The sequence below is a fragment of the Budorcas taxicolor genome, chromosome X (assembly GCF_023091745.1).
Source record: "Budorcas taxicolor isolate Tak-1 chromosome X, Takin1.1, whole genome shotgun sequence".
NCBI lineage: Eukaryota > Metazoa > Chordata > Mammalia > Artiodactyla > Bovidae > Budorcas > Budorcas taxicolor.
In genome coordinates, this window is record NC_068935.1 from 86,848,230 (window position 1) to 86,867,850 (window position 19,621).

Consider the following 19,621-nt stretch of genomic DNA (forward strand, 5'->3'; position numbering starts at 1 on the left):
ATCATCATCACCACTCCCATTTTGGCCGCCACCAGCCTTGTCCAGATTCCAACGCTCTCCAGGCACAACCACCAGCCCGCCCGGGCTACGTCATTACGGCGCGTCGCGCGGGAAGCCACGGGGAGGTGAGAAAGCGCCCCTTCCTAACGCCCTTGTTTGCTTGCTTCCACTCTTGAGTCATCGCACGGTAGGGTGGCGCGGGTCTGGAGGGGCCCTAAGCTAAGTGGACAGGGAATAAGGGACGGCGGCCATGGCCGATAGGACGACAGCGGGGGTGGTTGGGAGAGGGTCGGGCTTGAGCCCCGGCGCTTGGTCGAACCGCCTGTAGGCGCCTCACGCAGGCGCAGTACGGCCAGCGTCGAGCGCAGAGAAGTGGAGTAGCCGATAGTGAGTCCACGGGAGGTGTGGCCCGCAGTAGGGGCGCGGCGGTGCGGCACGGTCCCCTGTGTGGGCGGAATCAGGGCGGTCTATGGAGAGACTCGGCCCAATGTAAAAGAGGGGATCACGCACCTGCGGTCGTCAGGAATTTGGAGGCTCCAGACAAGGGCGGAGTTTGACAAAGGGGCTGCACCCGGTGTGTGGCGCGGAAGGGATTGGTCGGTGCCAATGGCGGGGCGAGAAGGAGGAGGGGCCAGCGGAAGGCGGCTCGAACTGACTGAAGGGGCTTGGTGAAGCGCTAGGGGTTGGACTTGGGTAGGGGGTGGGGCCTGTTGGAGGGAGAGAGGCAGTCCCCTGAGGAGCTGGGCTTGTCGAAACGTTAGGGTCAGGATCTAGCCAAATGGAAGGTGCTGGGCTGGCCCGATAAGGGGTGGAGTTAAGTGGATCGTTAAGGGTGGAGTCGGGGCCGGGGCCGGGGCTGGGTCTGGCTGAGTGAAAGGGTGGCTGATTATCTTGGGAGATTGGCTGGAAGGGGCAGGTTTGCGAAGGGGTGGGGTCTGCGCGAGGCTTTGGGGAATGAAAGGGTTGATAGAGCGGAAGGGGCGGAGAGAACGGACTGAGCTTGGGGGTTAATTGCTCTGTTAAAGGGCAAGACTTTGAAAGGAGAAAGAATAGTGTTAAAGGGATGGAGCCTAGTGGAATGGGCGGGACCAGGTAGGATGGACACCCGGTTGGAGGGAGAGAGCCTTGAGAGGCGGAGTTTAAAAGGCGGTGGGCAAGAGCCAGCATAAGGGAAGGAGACTAGCCTAGGGGGCGGGGCCTGGGAAGGGGCTGGTATGTGGGGTCTTCAGGGCGTTCGGGCTCCTTCACCGTCACCTCCACCCCACCCCCCAGGACTGCGTCAGGGGTGAAGTCTCCCCAGCCATGACCTCCACCGGTCAGGATTCCACCACACCCAAGGAGCGAAGGAGTAGGCACAATCCCCACTCCCCCACCCATGACTCCAGCATCACCTCGGTGAGGCCCCCCAACCTGCCTTGATGAGGGGGAGGGGGAGCAGCGGGCTGTGCATTGGACTCTGACCCTTCTCTCTGTTTGGCAGAAGCGAGGTATTAAAAAGGGTGCCATACTCCGCTCCAGCCCCAGTCTAGCGGAGGTAAAGAAGAAAGGCAGAATGAAGAAGCTTAGCCAAACAGCCGAGCAAGACCTCATCATGGGGCTGCAAGGGCTGGTGAGAGGCTCCTGGGACAATCAAAACCCTAAGGTTCTCCATCCTGGACAGTGTGGGATGTTCCCTCTGATTCAGGCCCTCAATGCATCAGTCTCTCCCATTTTTTTCCTCGCAGAATCTGAACCTGGAGGCCAGGACACTGTCTGGCACTGGCTTGGTGTTCGATGAACAGCTAAATGAATTCCACTGCCTCTGGGATGACAGGTGAGGCTGGCTCCTCCAGGCCATACCCAGTGCACAAATATATGCACTTAGAGCCCATTAGCAAGAATGAACCCTTTCTTACTCTAGCCTAGAGACTGGAAGCAAATGATTTAGGGAGATGGGGATCAGGCTTGAATGGGTTCTTTTCATTTAGCCAACGAACATTTATTGAGTGCCTACTGTGTGCCAGACATGATACAAATGTGTCAGACAAGACAGACAGGGAGCTGACAGGTAAGTAGGAGAACAGGTCGCTAAATAGCCATCAGCAACGTGAGGTATTTGATGAAGGAGGACTTAAGACCAAGGCTTTCAAGAGTGTTTACTAGAGGACCTTAGACTAGTAACCAGTGTTCTCAGGAGGCTTCCTTGAAGAAGGGACCTTTGTGCTGAAATGGAAGAATTACACTTCCCATTCAGTCACATGTTGCAATCCATCAGCAAATTCTTTTGGCTCTGTTTGAAATGGATTCAGAATCTGACCTCTCCTTGCCATCTCCACTGCCACCACCATTATGACTCACCTAGACTTGCAGAGGCCTCCTTGCTTCCACCCTTACCCCTATTGCCTGTTCTCCATACAACAGCCTAAAAGAATACATACAATGATGTTCTCTCTCTTCAAGTCTTTCAAGGACAGACTGTTTCCCTGAAGGTAAAGTTTAAATTCTTCATCCTGGCCTTCAGCGTTCCGTGTGACCTGGTTCCATATCACCTCCATGACCTCTTCAGCCAATCCTACCCCTCATTTGCTTCACTTCACTTCATGTACACTGATCCCCTTGCTGTTCTTCCAACATGCCTGGCATTCTCTCATCTCAGCCTCCTCTCCCAGTTAACATTCAGATCTCAAGGAGACCCTTGGAGAGGGCTTTGCCTGGCCACTCCCCTTTCCCCACACCTGAGATATTCCTAACCGATGCCATTGTTTTGTCCATTATTATTCTTATGTGGAGAATGAAATGGCAACCCACTCCAGTATTCTTGCCTCGGAAATCCCATGGACAGAGGATCCTGGGGGGCTACAGTCTATGGAGTCGCAGAGTCGGACATGACTTAGTGACTAAAAACAACATGCTTAAGTGTTTACCAGTTTAATTTCTATTGCCCCTCTTCCAGTGGAAGACTCTGGATGGCAAAAGGCTTCATTACCAAATACATATCTTATCTCCTGAGGCACCAGGGACAGGCAGTAGACAAAACAAACAAAACTCCTGCCCTTGTGGAGATTACATTGTAGAGGAGAAAGTGAAGTCGCTCAGTCGTGATTGACTCTTTGCGACCCCATGGACTGTAGCCTACCAGGCTTCTCTGTTCATGGGATTTTCCAGGCAAGAATACTAGAGTGGGTTGCCATTTCCTTTTCCAGGAGATCTTCCTGACCCAGGGATTGAAACTGGGTCTCTCGCATTGTAGGCAGACGCTTTACCGTCTGTGCCACCAGGGAGGGAGACACAGTAAACAAACAAAAAACAAGGGATAAAGTGTATTAGAGGGAGAAGTGCTATGGAGAAATGCTGAAGCAGGAGGGAGAGTAGCAGAAAGTGCAGTGGAGGAGACTCTTCAGTTTTAAATATGATGATCAGGTAAGGCCTCACTATCTGAGCAGAGATCTGAAGGAGGTAAGGGAGTGAACTAGAGAGACATTTGGGAGAAGGTTGTCCTGGGCAGGAAGGAAAGCAAGTGGAAACGCACTTGGTTTGATTAAGGAATAGGAAGGAGCCCAGGAATAGGAAGGAGCCCAGTGTAGAAGCAAGCAGTAGGAGATGGGGGTCAGAGAGGTGATGGGAGCAGGTGGTCACAGGACTTCTGGGGCATGGGGAGGACTTTAGCTTTTACCCTGAATGAGATGGGAGCCAGGAGAAGGTTTTGAGTAGAGGAAGGATGTGACCTGATTTGAGTTTTAACCAATGTCTAGGCTGCTGTGCAGAGAAAGGACTGCTGGGGGAGCAAAGGCAGAAGCCAGGAGGAGGCCAGCTGAGTTCAATAACCCAGGCCAGAGGTTATGGTAGCAGCAGTGGAGGTGATAGGAGAGGGTCAGGCTCTGGATATGTTGTGAGAACAGAGCCACCAGGTGCCGGAGGTGACTCCACAGTTTCACGTGTCAGCAGCCGTGGAAGGCAGATGGGGCAGATGTGGTGCTCACCAGTGTCATATATCTGTATCTCTGTTAACCCAGCTTCCCGGAACGCCCAGAGCGGCTCCATGCCATCAAGGAGCAACTGATCCAGGAGGGCCTCCTGGACCGCTGCGTGTCCTTTCAGGTGAGTCCCCCAACCAACATCCTGGGCGGAAGGCACTGTCTGAGGGAGGGACCCAGGCACAGCCAGAGCCGAGCCTTAGCCCTTTGTCTCTCGCTTGTCTCCCCAGGCCCGATTCGCCGAAAAGGAGGAGCTGATGTTGGTTCACAGGTGAAGGTTTAGGAGCCTTGTAGGGGATAGGGAGGAGGCCGCCCCTGGGCCAATGCTTTGAGAAGGAAAGTCACTGAGCCTCTCTGAATCTCAGTGTCATGCCTGTAACCTGGGAGCTAGTAAACATAAGGAGGATGTGATATGTACTTAGAATGGTGCCTGGCATATCATCAGTCCCTGGTGAGCCCTTTTTGTTACTGTAATCTGATGTATAAACAGACAATGGATATGTGGATGGAATGATCAGAGGGTTCCCCCAGTGGGGCTGAAGGAACCCAGAATAAGAGGCCTGTTGTGGTATGTCTCAAGGAAAGTTAGCTTGTCAGAGGGAGTATCGGAGCTGAGAAGAGAAAAAGAATGAGTCCAGTGAAGAAGGCTGAGGAGAGGAAGGTCCAGACAGCTGGGACAGTCTGGCCAAAGGCCTGGAGGTAGGATCTGGTATGGCCAGAGCAGAAGACAAAGGCTATTACTAGAAATGAGGCAGACTGGGGAAGGAGCATGGAAGGTGTCCTCTACCCCAGCTATCCCCCACATTGACAGGTGAGGAGGCCTGATTTGTCCATCGGTTTGATGCATGGAGTACTCAGTTGGGGAGGGTATGGGGCCCCAGTTCAGGGCCAGGGAGGGAGGCGGACCCCTGAATCCTATCCCCCATCTATGTACCCAGCCTAGAATATATTGATCTGATGGAAACGACCCAGTACATGAACGAGGGGGAGCTCCACGTCCTAGCAGATACCTATGACTCAGTTTATCTGCATCCGGTATGGATGGGAACTGTGAGGGCAGAGGGTGGTGGCCATCTTGGGATTCCCCATTCCCACATCCACACCACCCTGGAGGGAGTAGCTAAGTGGACAGAGCCACTCTCTCCCCTCTCTCCCTCATTCCCCTCTCTGACTCCCTGCTGTCTTCTCCAGAACTCATACACCTGTGCCTGCCTGGCCTCAGGCTCTGTCCTCAGGCTGGTGGATGCAGTCCTGGAGGCTGAGATCCGGAATGGCATGGCCATCATCAGGTAGGGCCCACTGGCATTTGGCTTTTTACATTTAAAAAAAATTCCTTTCTCAAATGTGAAAGGTAGTGATATGGATAGTATATTTACATGGTTCAAGAGTCAAATGTTAAAAAAGTTGGCAGTCAGCTACAAGTGAAAGTCCTCCCTACCCCTCACCCCATCTCTAGACCCCTGCTTCCTCTTCTGGAGGTAATCACTGTAACCAATGACTCATATGTCCTCCTGGAAACAGTCTGTGCCTATTTGTGGGATAAATACCATATTTTGTTGATTCTAAGATGTATATTATTTCATATTTGTAACATCTTGAAATTCAGATGCATCTTAGAAACAGTAATGCCTCAGAATTCCTTTGCATCATTTCCTGCTTTGTTGTTGGCATGTGAAAAAATCACAGTCCATCTTATCAGCCTTGGCACCCCAGAAGTGATGAAATGCAGAAGATATAGCTTTTTTTCTCCCTCTTCTTTGGTTTTAGTTGCTTGATTGTGCCCAAGTCTTGTGACCCCATTCCCTGTAGCCTGCCAGACTCCTCTGTCCATGGGATTCTCTAGGCAAGAATACTAGAGTGGGTTGCCATTCCCTTCTCCAGGGGATCTTCCTGATCCAGGAATCAAACCTGGGTCTCCTGCATTGCAGGCAGATTCTTTACCGACTGAGCTACAAGGGAAGCCCCCCTCCCCTTTATTAGCCACAAATTATGGTAGCATTCGACACACTCCCTGTACCATGCGTTTTTCACTTTTATATCTTGGAAAGCTTTTCTCTTTAACGGTGTATAGGCTAGACCTATGTAGAACACCATTATACAAACACGCAGTAAGTTAACCAGCCCCTACCAGTGGGCATTTTAGTTCTCTCCAATCAATTGCTGCTTCCAAAAAATGCTGCAGCAAATATCATCCAATTATAAACATGTTATTTCACCCTTTTTGTTACATAGGTTGTGGACTAAGTCCCTAGGAGCAGGACTTGGTATGAGGGTGTATAAGCATTTTCAAATTTCCTTCAGAGAGAGAAGAGTAGACTAGGGGTGAGGGTCTGAGGACCCCAAGTACTCAGTTCCTGGCAGCTGCGCAGGCATCAGCACTGAGGGTGTTGGTGGTCCAGGAGTAGAGAGCAGGAAGAGTCCATCTCTGCCGAGGAGAACCCCACCACCAGCAATCTGTGGCCTTCCCTGCCCTGCCCAGGCCTCCTGGACACCATGCCCAGCACAGTCTCATGGATGGATATTGCATGTTCAACCACGTGGCCGTGGCTGCCCGTTATGCTCAACAGAAGCATGATATTCAGAGGTCAGCAGCAAACAGCAGGGCGGGTGTAATGAGGGTGATATGAGGTGGGGTGTTCCTGGTCTGGGCACTTGTTCCTTGATCTTCTTACATAGTGCCCCCCTTCTCTCCCACTCACAGGGTCCTTATCGTGGATTGGGATGTGCACCATGGTCAGGGAATACAGTTCGCCTTTGACCAAGATCCTAGGTATGCCGTGATGCTAGAGTACTACCCCAAATGCTAGACTCCCAGACACCCCCTACCTTTACAGGCGCAGCCAGAAGGGGCCCCAGAGGGAAGGGAAGGCATTCATATTCGTTGGTTGGACCTGTCCTGGGAACAGGCTCAATGCTGCCCTCTGCATGTCTGCTGTCTCTCTCAGAATTTCACTCTGAGCCAGGGGCTTTTGGGGTCCCCATTTTACAGATCAGGGAACTGAGGCTTACAGGTTAAGAGGTCATACAGAGAAGTTGAAGAGACAAGATTTGAGCCCACAGGTATTTGGAGAGCTCATTTACCAAGTTACCCAGGAGCTGAAGTGAACCTCAAAATACTATTTTGTTTTCCAATTATTTGTTAAAAAATTGAAGGGAGTTAATTCCCTGGTCACCTAGTGGTTAGGATTCTGGGCTTTCACTGCCACAGCTGGGGTTCAGTCCCTGGTCAGGGAACTGAGATCCCACAAGCTGTATGGCACAGCCAAAAAAAAGTAAATAATATCAAAATGTCTGAAGCAGTGACTCTCCTGTAATTCCCATCACCTCAAAAGTAACTGAATTTTTCTTGTAGATGTACAAATATTCATCATTATCATTACTATTATTAACATACTACCACTACATTTTCTTCGGCAACTTGCTTTTTTGTTTTTAACAGTATGGTGTGGGCACCTCTCCATGTTAGTACCTCTGAAAAGCATCTCATTCTTTGTAAGGCTCTACCATGTTCCATGGTATGGCTGTAACTTTGGTCATTTAATCCTAGGACATTTATAGTGCTTCCCAGTCTTTGCTATTATGAACAATTCTACAGTGAATAGTCTGGTAAATAAATAATTTTATGCTTCTCTGAGCACATCTGTAGGGTGTTTTATCTGGGCTTTTATTGAATTGACTGCATAAATTGTACTTTCTTCCTTGTAAAAGGGCTCTTGCACTCCTGTAGCACTTTATCTAATCTAGGTTGGTGGTTCTCCAGACATTGCTTTGTTTATTTTCCACCATTCAGTGTTGCTGGCACATGTTCAGATATCAGTCTGATTTCATTCCTTTCCAGTATATTTTCCTTTCTGGATGGTTTTAGGTTCTTCCTGGTGCCCTAAATTTTCACTTCACCACTGATTCTACTTACCAGTGGTAGACATTTTTATGTCAGAATATTCACACCTTTCTTAAATCCTCAGAAGTTTTCTGTTAGATTGTTGATGATTTCTTCTACTGTGTCCTCTCTGGTCTCTCTTGTTAGTCAGATGTTAGACTTCTGGGTTGATCCTCTGTATCTCTTATTTTTTATCTCATATCTTCTGTCTCTTTTTCCTTTTGCTCTGTGTCCTGGGAGATTTACTCAACTTCACCTTCTAATTCAACAGTCCTTCTGTTGAATTGTGTGTTTATGAATTCTTTTAATCTCCAAGAACACTTTCTTGCTCTCTGTGTCTATGCTCTACTTAGCTTTAGTTTACTTATTTTCTTTGTCTTCATAACAATGTTTTAAGAACTATCCTCCTGATGGAGTTAAGAGACAGAGATAAGGAAGCTAGATGATTGAAGGTCATGGATAGATTTATTTTTCATTTATACATTCTTATTCATAAGGAAGAATATATTCATAATTCTTCATACCTATACATATAGTCAGTCATATATCCACAGAAGAATACAGCTGTTGCCTCCAAGGCATTTATTAAAAAGAATGACTAATCATATTAAGGAAATCTTATTATCATGCCTAAGAAAATTAACAAGAATTCCGTTAATAAACTAAAACTTAGTAGTTAAAAGGAAAAAATAAATTTAGTGAGTTTGTCATTCAGTGACAGAATTGACTTTGAGTGCATTGACCTAGATTTGTGCTTGACTTCTCCAGAAGGGAAACTTCAAAACTGTCTTGGGTATCCTCCCAACATGTTCAGTATGGGAGAGGGCTCACTGGGGCCCTGGACCCTCAGACAACTTTCCAGGGATTTGCTGAAGTCTCTAATTGTCTGACGTCCTTTCTCCCACTCTGTTTTCCTGCATTGATTCTTGTTTAAAATATCTTTACTATCTTTTGATAGGATTGTAGGGGAGTGGGGAGGTAAACCTGTGCTATTAATCTACCATTCTTTTACTGGAAGTTGATTGAACTTATTTTATTTATTTACTTATTTTTGGCCATGCATCAGCTTGTGGGATCTTAGTTCCCTGATCAGGGATGGAACCCAGACCCTTGGCAATGAAAGCACAGAGTCCTAACCACTGGGCCATTAGGGAATTCCCAGTTGAATTTATTTTATCTCCTTCTGTTTGTTTTATAAACTTGGACTTTCTTCAGATCTTTTCTTTATTCCTTTCTTTCCCTGATGATAATCTTTATGTTCTACTATATATTTATCTATCAGAGTCAAAAGTGAAACAATCACCCCCTCATCTGCTCAAGACCAGAGTTTTCGCATGGACTTCATCCCCTAATTCCAAGATAGTTTTCTTCGATTTCAGAAATCCTTTTGTACCAGTTTGCATTTAATTTCACAACTACAGTATCAACATTTATTAAAATGTGACTGTTAAGTTTGCCTAGATTCATTGCTTACCACTATTTCTTGCCTTTTCCTAAAATAGAAAAAAAAATGCTGCCTTAAATCCTTTCTGGAACAAGGCAGGAAGTGAATGAACAGATGGATAGAAGGATGGATGAGAGAGATTCATTTTGATTGCCTCAGTCAAAATCAAGCCCTCCTACTGGGCTTACTATCAGAACATATACCATTGTGACTTTTCAGTATCTGTTCTGTGTCAGTCTTCCTCACTGCTCTGAGTGCTCAGTTTCTCTAGAAAACAGAAGTGATAGAGGTGGCCTGTAAGGTATTGGAGAGAAGGAATTGCCCCCTCACTGGCCTCATGGAGCCCCAGCCAGCATCCTCACTCTAGCCCCACATAGCTCCTGAGTCTCCCCACTTCCTTCAGTGAAAATACTAAGCTCCCTAGCCTTGCCTGGCATTCTTTTCAGCCTTACCTGGCTCCCACTAACTAAGAGCCACATGCCCCATGGGCCTCCAGTGTCACAGTGTTCTGCGTTCACTACCGTGGTAACAGAGGCAGGTGGGTAAGCAGGCATGATCTAGAGTCCCCCATGGGGTCAGGAGCCCTTAGGGGTGGAATAGACCTGATAGCTCTTGGGGTCTCAGAGGTAGAACTGTATAGGCACTGAAAGGGGCAGCAGTGTTTGCTGTGGGAGGAATTTCAGTAAGAGACCAAATGAATGAGTGAGTGAGGTAATGGATAAATGGAAGAATTAATGAATGGGAGGATGAATAATTTGGCAACTGAATGGAAGAATGAATATATGAATTTAAAAATTCATGGGGAAATTATTGAGAGAATGAATGAGTGGTTAAGTCAACTGTGGTAGCTGTGGGTTGGAGGTTTCTGGGGAATACTGACTGAACCCCCCACCTCTTTTTTTTTCTCTGCCTCCAGTGTCCTCTATTTCTCCATCCACCGCTATGAGCAAGGTCGGTTCTGGCCCCATCTTAAGGCCTCTAATTGGTCTACCACAGGTTTAGGCCAAGGCCAGGGATACACCATCAACGTGCCTTGGAACCAGGTCAGTGTCTGCCCACCCTTCACCCCCAAAGTGAGACCCACTCCTGCCCTTCAGAGCAGATAGCAGCACGTCCCCATTATACCTCCCTGTCTGCAGGTGGGGATGCAAGATGCTGACTACATCGCCGCTTTCCTTCACGTCCTCCTGCCAGTCGCATTTGAGGTCCTGGGGCTCTGGGGTGTGCTGGGGCAGAGGTGATGTTGAGGGATGGGCCATGATAGCAGGTGGCCTCATATGATTCCTCCCTCCTTCAGTTCCAGCCCCAGCTGGTCTTGGTAGCCGCTGGATTTGATGCCCTCCAAGGGGACCCCAAGGTAAGGCAGGTACTTGGGGATGGCAGGAGGGCAGAAGGAGGCCCTGTGGAGCCAGGCTGACCCTCCGTGTCCCCCCCAGGGTGAGATGGCCGCTACTCCAGCAGGGTTTGCCCAGCTCACCCATCTGCTCATGGGTCTGGCAGAAGGCAAGCTGATCCTCTCACTGGAGGTGAGTGACTCACTTCCACTTCAGCCCATGGATCCTGGAAGACAGAAGAACAACATTCAAATCTGGCAGAAGTTCTTGTCCCAGCATTACCACTTACTAGCTGGACAACCTCACCTAAGTCCCTCAACTTCCCTATGCCTCTGCTTCCCTTATGTCAGAGGTGTATCATAATAGTTGTAACCAACTCAGACTATTTGCTCAGCAAATGAAATCACCCTTCAAATGCCTTGGCATGCAGCCAGCACCACCCCAGTGTCATTCATAGTCTTCTCTGGTAATATCTGGCTCTTTCCTGCCCACCCTCACATGAATTCCTTCTCCCAGGGTGGCTATAATCTCCGCTCTCTGGCTGAAGGTGTCAGCGCCTCCCTCCACACCCTTCTGGGTGACCCTTGTCCTATGTTAGAATCTCCTGGTGCCCCCTGCCTGAGGTAAGCCCAGGTGGAGGAGGGGAGAAGCAGGCCCCTCACTGCTCATTCAGGAGCCGGTTGGTCACATTTCCCCCTCATTTGACCTCCAGTGCCCAGGTGTCACTCTCCTGTGCTCTAGAAGCCCTGGAACCCTTCTGGGAGAGCCTTGTGAGATCAGGTAGGTGGCAGGGAGTGTGTTGGGTCAGGGGTTGGGTAAGGAATAAGCTGTGGGAGGAGTTTCTCTTCAGACCCCACTCTGACCTTCTGGAAGCCACCTTGCTGGGGGGAGGGGGGAGTCATGCCCTCTCTCTTACTGGGCCCTGATTTCAGGCCTCCCACCCCTTTTTAGGTTTGGGTAAACCTCGTTCCAGAGTATTACAGGGATCTAGGTTGGGGGCGGCATAAGGGAGTAGGGTGAATGTGGCCTCCCCTTGCAGTTGAGAGCCTGGAAGAAAAGGACACTGTGGAGAAGGATGATGTGGAAGAGAAGGAGGAAGAGAAACTGCCACAGTCCTCTGAGCTCTCCGTTCCGATATGGCCAGTGCTGCAGGCTCGCACGGGGTTGGTCTATGACCAGCGGATGATGGAGCACTACAACTTGTGGGATAAGTAAGCAGTCAGAGAACCAGGCTAAGTGGGAGGTGGGGAGGGACCCCCACTTTCAGTAGTAAGCCCTGCCTCTGTTCCCTCACTCCTAGCTACCACCCTGAGATGCCCCAGCGCATCCACTGTATCATACATCACCTGGACGAACTGGGCCTTGCCAAGCGCTGCCACTCCCTGCCCGCAAGGCCCGCTACAGATGCTGAGCTGCTCACCTGCCACAGGTCAGACCCACGTGGCCAGGGTAGGATGGGCCTCAGAGCATGGAGCCTGGGCTTGCCTCTCTGATACATGGAGCTGTTACAAGACACGGGGTGGGGAAGGATGTGGAGGGGACAGAATTACCTGGCTGTCTTCTCAAGTGCCCCCTCTGTACCTCCAGTGCTGAGCACTTGGAACGTCTGCGGGCCACGGAGAAGATGAAGACCCGGGAGCTGCGCCGTGAGGGTGCCAACTATGACTCCATCTACATCTGCTCCAGCACTTTTGCCTGCGCACAGCTGGCTGCAGGCGCCGCCTGTCGCCTGGTGGAGGCAGTACTGGCAGGAGAGGTGCCTGTGCTTTGGGGAGGGGACCTTGGGCTCCTGGCAAGGAAGTCCTGGGAGCAGGGGGGGCAGGAAAGAGGCAGCTCTGAGAGTTGGGCCAGGCCTGAGGAAAGGGGACTTGGAGAGCAGTCCGCAATGGAAGGGGACTACAGCCCCAGCTCGCCAGAGGCCTTACTCACAGGGAAGTGCACCCAGGGGGATGGGGCCTACAGGGCTGTGGGGAGGAGGCCTTAGCAGCTGGTGGAGTAGTAGGGGCACAAGAGACAGGGAAGGGGAGGGAAAGCGGTGAGGGTGGGTGGTCTAATCTTTGCTTCCTGCCCCTCCCCCAGGTTTTGAATGGCATTGCTGTAGTGCGACCTCCTGGCCACCATGCAGAGCCGGATGCAGCTTGTGGTTTCTGTTTTTTTAATTCTGTGGCTGTGGCTGCTCGCCATGCCCAGGCCATCAGTGGGCATGCACTGCGGTAAGGCTCCCTGCCCCCACTGCCCAGTGCTTACTCAGCAGGCCCTGTAATGCAGCCCCCAAAGTTACCCAGGACCACCCCAGGGTCCAGTTGCCCAGCACTTCCAGAAAAGGACCAGGGAGGATCTAGCTTCTGGGGCCTGACCCAAATGGGATCCCCAGATTGTGGCATGCAGGTGCTTATCAAACAGAATCCAGGGTCCCCTGCCCCAGAATTTCTGGCCCTTGATGACTATCCTAACAGAACCCAGGGGCTGGCTTCTGGTGCTTACTTCAAAAGGCCCATGGCACTGATCCACATGGGGCCCAGGATCTGGCCCTGAGCACTTGCTCTGGCCCACTGTGAAGCCCTTAGGACTCTGATAGGACCCACAAGCCTGCCACCCAGCGCTTTCCCCAGGGAGTCAGGGTCCTGCCACCCGCAGTAAATGTCCCGGCACACAGACTCCAGGGGTGTAGCCCCTGCCCTCCCCCAGGGAACCAGTGTTGCCAGGTAACTAAGGTGCTGTCCCCTCCTCAGGATCCTGATCGTGGACTGGGACATCCATCATGGTAATGGAACTCAGCACATATTTGAGGAGGACCCCAGGTGAGGGGCTGGGGCAGGGGCTGGAGTGTGGTCAGGGAGATGGGCAGGCCATGCCTCAGGGGCACCTTGCTAACCAGCTGTTGTCCCCCCTTCCCACCCTGTCCCCACAGTGTGCTGTACATTTCCCTGCACCGCTATGATCATGGTACCTTCTTTCCCATGGGGAATGAGGGTGCCTGTACCCGGATAGGTAAAGCTACAGGCACAGGATTCACTGTCAATGTGGCCTGGAATGGGCCCCGCATGGGTGATGCTGACTACCTGGCTGCCTGGCACCGTCTGGTGCTTCCCATTGCTTATGAGGTATGATTCGGGGTGCACGTGATGCGACTCTGTATGTGGTAGTGAGTGTGCATGTGTCCAACTTACAGGTGACTGATCCTGTGAGAGGGCCTGTGGGTGACAGTAGTGATGGCTTTGAGTGAGGGGATGTGACTGTGATGGCCTTTGGGTATGTCTGTGCAGTATCTGTCTGTGACTGCCCTCTGTGTGTAACTGTGAGGACTTCTGGGTATGTGAGAGTAATCTTGCCTGCAAGTATGCCTGGTTGTGAACATGTCCCATGTGTACACCATCACTAGTGCTGGTCTGTGTGTGATGGTGGCCCCATGTGACTGCCATCTCTATGGAACTGCACGGTGTTGAGGGGTTCGAGTATGTGTGAGACTACGGGTAGCTATTTGTCACTACCATTGCTCTGTGTGATGGCTGTGATATTGTGCACAGCTCTCTCTCTGACAGTCATCTCTCCAACTGTCTGCTATGGCCTATATATTAATATATATTTGCCTGACACTAAGTAGCTATAGGTAACTCTTCTCCATGTATAAACCATGTATGTCTGTGGCAAATCATGTATGCATGACTTACTCTGAGGGTTGATGAATGTGAGTGCCATTTTTGTGACCTCTGTGCAGACATGCGTGCTCAGATGTGTATGTATGTCTGTGCGCAGTGGCTGTGACTACCATCTGTGTTTGTGTAACTCTGAAATAGTATGTGTGTGACTGTGCAAGTGTCCATTTCCTGTGGGTGCAACAGCATGTATGGCTATTTTGCTTTTGGTGGTGACGTGTATAATTGTGTTGGTGCAGGAGTAGCTGTGGATTACTGTTCCCTCTGAGAAATTATGTGTGTGTGTGTGTATGTGTGACTAATACCATGAATAGTCCAGTCTGTATGAGACTGTTTGATTGTGTGTGGCTGTGTGTGACCGTCTTCTGTGTGTGGCACTTTTGTTGTCATCTTCTATGATGGAAGCATGTGTGTACCTCTCTTTAGCACTGTGTATAAAACCCTGTGTTGTGCACATGTGTCCCATGTTTGATCTAGGGAGGGGAGTGTTTGCCTCTTAGTCTCAGCCTTGGGTGTGTATGTGAGAACATAATCTCTCTGTTTCATGTCACTGTCTCTTGACATGAGTCTCCACAGCTTACAATTCTGCTTCATGTCCCCGTCCATCCATTTCTCACATCTGCATCTCTCTATCTTGTGTCTCAAAATCTGTGTCTGATGTGTCCATGTCTCCAAGTCTCTTGTGTCTCCATGTCCTGCCCTCCCTATTTTCAGGGCTCTGGGCTTGTGTCTCCTGGGCTCCAGGTCCCATGTCTCCATCCCTCTGACTTGCATCGCCCTGTTTTCATTTGTCCTTGTCTCCATGTTTCTGGGTCTCTCTGAGCTACTAAGTCCCCATGCCCCCTCCTTCATGCTCAGTGTGTCTCTTCTCTCTCTGCCTCAGTTTAACCCAGAACTGGTGCTGGTCTCAGCTGGCTTTGACGCTGCTCGGGGGGATCCTCTGGGCGGCTGCCAGGTGTCGCCAGAGGGCTATGCCCACCTCACCCACCTGCTGATGGGCTTGGCCAATGGCCATATCATCCTAATCCTAGAGGTAACTCTCTTAGTCCCTCTTCCCATGGTCGGAGGATGGTCGGGAAGGCTTGGGTGTCCCCACCTGGGGTTGTGGGCATACACTGTGCATTAATAACACCAGCATGAGCAGCTTTAATTGAGTACTCACTATGTCCAGGACACTTCCCTCAGTACTTAACATGCGTAACTAATGCATTTACTTAAAGCAGTCTTGGGAGGTAAGGTCTACTGACCTTACCATTTTCCTCTCTCAAGATCAGGGAAGCTGAAACACAGAGAGCTGTAGTGACTAGCCAGAGATCACACATTTAATAATGGCAGAGGCAGGCTTGGACCCAAGAAGCCTGGCGCCAAAGTCTGTGGTTTTTACCTCTGCTTGAGCTGTATCCAACAAAATCCCAGGACAAAGGAATTTCACTGACCTTTTGTAAATTACTCAGTGCCCCTGACCCTTGTACCTCAGTATCCTTGTCTGTAAGGTGTGGCTGGCTAATCGTGGAGGGGTGCCTGGAATGTCATAAGCCTTGTACAAGAGCTGTAGCTTATTGTTACGCATTGTTCATATGTTAGTTTTACTTTCTCAGCAACCTTCTGTGCTGTTATTATTGCTCCTTTACAGATGAGGGCAAAAAGTCACAGAAAGATTAATTGACTAGTAAGATGTCCCACCATGTGCCCAGGCCTGCTTGTGGCAGGGCGGAGTGGTGGACTCTCTGCTCAGGTAGCCCAGGTTTCAACCTCAGTGCTACTTCTTACCATCTGTTAGGATCTCAGACAAGTCATCTAATCACTCTGAGCCAAAGTTTCTTTATCAGGAAAAAGAGCAGAGACTGGGGTTCCTATAGAGTGTGAGAAACAGGGGATCCCTTGCCAGATCAGGACAGAGGTGCATGTAGAGGGAAACATCAGTTGTTCCTATACCAGGGCAGGGCAGGGGCTTCTGGGTGGGTGGGGCCAGGGGTTCCCATTACTGTGGATGCAGGTTCCTGCACTAGTTCGGTCCATGTGACTGTGAGGATTCAGTGCTTAGAATAGGGTCTAGGACTTCCCTGGTGGTCCAGTGGTTAAGACTCTGTGCTTCCACTGCAGGGAAGGGGTTTGATCCCTGGTTAGGGAACTAAGATCCCACATGCTGCAAAGCTTGGCCAAAAAAACCTAGGGTCTAGCACATAGCAAGCACTTGATGAACATTAGTTCTTACTATTGTTGCCATCAGTGCTGTTGTGGTTGTGGTTAATATTATCTTGCACATTACATCACAAGTTTATCACCCTCACAACCATCTCACACAGTAGGTGCTACTCATCTGACACATGTGGGTTCTACTTACTTGTCCCCAGTACCCACCCTCCAGACTTTCAGGGCCCCAAGGGGAGATTGGGAGGCAAGACATTGTGTCTCCTGAATTCCCTGAGGACTACCCCATCATACCTTTCCCTCCTCTTTTCCTTAACAAAGGGTGGCTATAACCTGACGTCCATCTCAGAGTCCATGGCTGCCTGCACTCGCTCCCTCCTTGGGGATCCACTCCCCCTGCTGACCCGGCTGCGGCCCCCACTATCTGGAGCCCAGGATTCTATCACTAAAACCATCCAAGTCCATCGAAGATACTGGTGCAGTTTGCGGGTCATGAGTGAGTGGGCACAGGGCATTGGGGGCAATGGGGGCTCAGGGGAGGGCAGGGATCAGAGGTGAGAGAAAAGATAGCACCCACATTCAAGAATCTCCCTCCCATGGTTCCAGAGCACAAAAACATAGAGGGACTGTCCAGTTCTAAGTTGATCACCAAGAAGCCATCCCAACCAGCCAGTTCTGAGTTAGCCAATGTGACGACCACAGTGGAAGGGAACATCCTGGGGGCAGGCATGGGACAGGCCGCCTCAGAAGCATCTGTGAAAGAGTCCACTCCAGATCAGACTGAGTCAGCGACAGCTCCAGTAGAACTTACTCAGGGCCAGTCCTCAGACACAGCCACACAAGGAGCTGCACTGGACCAGACCATCTCAGAGGGGGCCACAGGAGGAGCTGAGCTGATCCAAAACCCGCCAGCCTCATGCATCAACAACAGGATTCCTCCTGCCTTACCCGTGCAAGGAGCCGCAGCCCAGACATCCCCTAGTAAGCTGACGGCAAACCTCAGAATATTGGACCTAGATAGCACGACTCAGGTAAGGCCCATCACACCCAGGTAAGGGGAAGAAGGGATGAGGATCAGGCCTCCTAGATACATCTTTCCTCTCCATGTGTACAGGAGCCCTCAGAAGAGGAAGGACTACTAGGAGAGGCAGCTGGAGGTCAGGACACGAATGAGTCAGTGCCAGTGCAGGTCTTTGGAGATCATGCTGACACTGACCAGGTGAGCTCAGGGAGAGGCTAGAACGGTGGCTTCCTTCTCACACCCATCTGTGCCTTGACCTAGGAGTATGTGCTAAAAGAACATATAATGGGGAGATAGAGTCCCTAGCTTACTCAGTTTTACCCACCTCAGGTCATGTTTTATGCTGTGAGACCACTGCTTTGGTGTCCTCATTTGGCGGCAGTATGCCCCATACCTGAGACAGGGCTGAATGTGACCCAACCTTGTCAGGACTGTGGAACACTCCAAGAGAACTGGGTGTGTCTGTCTTGCTATCAGGTATGCTGCTAAAGAAGAGTGTGGGGTGGAGATTGACCCAGGAGCAAACCCTAGGTGGGTCTAATCTCTACCCAACACTCTTTCCCCAACCTCAGATCTACTGCGGTCGTTACATCAATGCTCATATGCTCCAACACCATGAAGGTTCGGGACACCCACTAGTACTCAGCTATGCCGACCTGTCTGCCTGGTGTTACCACTGTCAGGCCTATGTCCACCACAAGGTGGGCCCTGGGCAGACCCTCTAATGTGTGCATACTCATACTCCCTCCCCTACACACACACCTTTTGTGATTGGGTAAGGGACAATTGGAAACCCTTCTGCATGTGGGATAGGCCAAGAGACAGTGTGGTTGAGGGCTGGAGTTGGGGCAGCCTCCTAGCTAAGGTAGAGGGGTGCTCACTTTACCTCCCCTCTCTTGCCTCCTCCTCAGGATCTCCTAGCAGTGAAGAACATCGCCCACCAGAACAAGTTTGGGGAAGACATACCCCATTCAGACTAAATCCCAGGATGTGCTCCTTTACCTTCAGAGTCCCAAGATAGACCAGCCTTAGTTCATCCCATCCTGAAGACCCTTTCCAACTCCCCAAGGGTGCTGATTTAAGTGTACGTACTTATATGAAGACTGTGGTCATCGATTGTATATCTCTCCCTGCCTACTGCCTGCTCAAGGGACTCTATCTACTCTGCCCCCAAAGGAAAGGGGAGCACAGCTCAGTGACCCCAAAGGGGCCTGCTATAAACCTATTTTGGAGGCAGAAGAATCAACTGAAATATGGCAGGCTTACATATGCAATAAAGTACAAATTCTTACAACACCTGGAGAAAGCTTTTAACCTTGAGTGGGTAAAGAAGCCCACCCTTCTGGCCAACAGAGCTGATGAGTGATGAAGGAATGAAGGTGTGGGTCTTTATGGGTCTTTATCAGGTCAACCCCTTGTTCAACCAGTGCCCCCCCAAAATTAACTGACAATAGAGCAAGAAGCTTAACTGGCTCCATAAGAGATTAAATGGTGAACTGTGTGAGACAAGGAGCACCTGCCTTAGAAACAGAAGGCTCACAGCCAGTCCCAGCTACACCCTGGGCTGGGAAGGTGAGAAAAATCATGAAGTGTCCTCATTAGGCCTCAGCCTTCCCATATGTCTTTTTGCCTTGATTGTGGGGGTGGGGAGGGGGGAACAATGTCCAGGTTTACCATGCTTAGATTTGGTGGTCATGGGTAGCTTTCCTGGGGGAAGGAGTATCTACTACTGACCAAGGGTGGGGAATTGGAGGATAATTGGGGGGTTTTATTTCCCCTACATAATGAGAATTGTTTTGGCTACTCAAAGGAGTCCAGGCTGATGTTTCCTGGACTTTTTTTCATGGCCACCCTCGTGCTCCCAAGATGACTATCAGAGCCTCACCCAATCAAGAAAAGAGAATGGGGAAAGGGGCTGCTGGTCAGCTCAGTCATCCCCTTTAAAGGAGCAAGGAGCATTCTGGTTGCCCCATCTCCACAACTCCTACTTACATTTCATTGGTCAGAATTGTGTCACATGACAGCCATAGCTGCAAGGGAGTCTGGGAAATGTAGCTTGGCACATATCTATCTCAAATCAGGTTCTTTAGACCTTTACAGAATAACACCTGCTTTGCAACTTTCTCCTCCCTTCAGGACCGGATGCAACTCTCTCCCATGCTACCAAAACACCTGCTTGAGG

At 50.2% G+C, this 19,621-nt stretch overlaps 1 protein-coding gene across 2 annotated transcripts; it reads left to right on the top strand.

The window, feature by feature from the left end:
* Window positions 1-133: 133 nt before the first annotated feature.
* HDAC6 (histone deacetylase 6) lies at window positions 134-18,793 on the top strand. 2 transcript variants are annotated; one of them, XM_052662598.1, is made up of 29 exons: window positions 134-187; window positions 1,273-1,395; window positions 1,481-1,609; window positions 1,725-1,813; window positions 3,993-4,077; window positions 4,184-4,224; window positions 4,892-4,988; window positions 5,145-5,242; window positions 6,433-6,537; window positions 6,655-6,723; window positions 10,194-10,320; window positions 10,417-10,482; window positions 10,575-10,634; window positions 10,714-10,803; window positions 11,128-11,234; window positions 11,324-11,391; window positions 11,651-11,822; window positions 11,912-12,040; window positions 12,199-12,367; window positions 12,691-12,824; window positions 13,344-13,412; window positions 13,523-13,715; window positions 15,151-15,300; window positions 16,740-16,914; window positions 17,025-17,449; window positions 17,533-17,637; window positions 17,770-17,916; window positions 18,012-18,140; window positions 18,351-18,750. In XM_052662598.1, the coding sequence occupies exons 2-29, from the start codon at window positions 1,303-1,305 to the stop codon at window positions 18,417-18,419; spliced, it is 3,390 nt and encodes a 1,129-aa protein (XP_052518558.1). In that variant the 5' UTR covers window positions 134-187; window positions 1,273-1,302; the 3' UTR covers window positions 18,420-18,750. The 2 variants fall into 2 exon arrangements, with proteins under 2 accessions (XP_052518558.1, XP_052518559.1); XM_052662599.1 differs by lacking the exons at window positions 17,770-17,916; window positions 18,012-18,140 and having other exon boundaries at window positions 18,351-18,793.
* Window positions 18,794-19,621: the final 828 nt, after the last annotated feature.

What these genes read in the sequence shown, in the direction of transcription:
- HDAC6 (XM_052662598.1), top strand. Translation starts at nt 1,303, where the DNA reads ATGACCTCCACCGGTCAGGATTCCACCACACCCAAGGAGCGAAGGAGT. An exon ending in CACTACAACTTGTGGGATAA is followed by an intron (nt 11,823 to 11,911) that starts GTAAGCAGTCAG and finishes CCTCACTCCTAG; the next exon opens with CTACCACCCTGAGATGCCCC. An exon ending in GTGCAGTTTGCGGGTCATGA is followed by an intron (nt 16,915 to 17,024) that starts GTGAGTGGGCAC and finishes CCATGGTTCCAG; the next exon opens with AGCACAAAAACATAGAGGGA.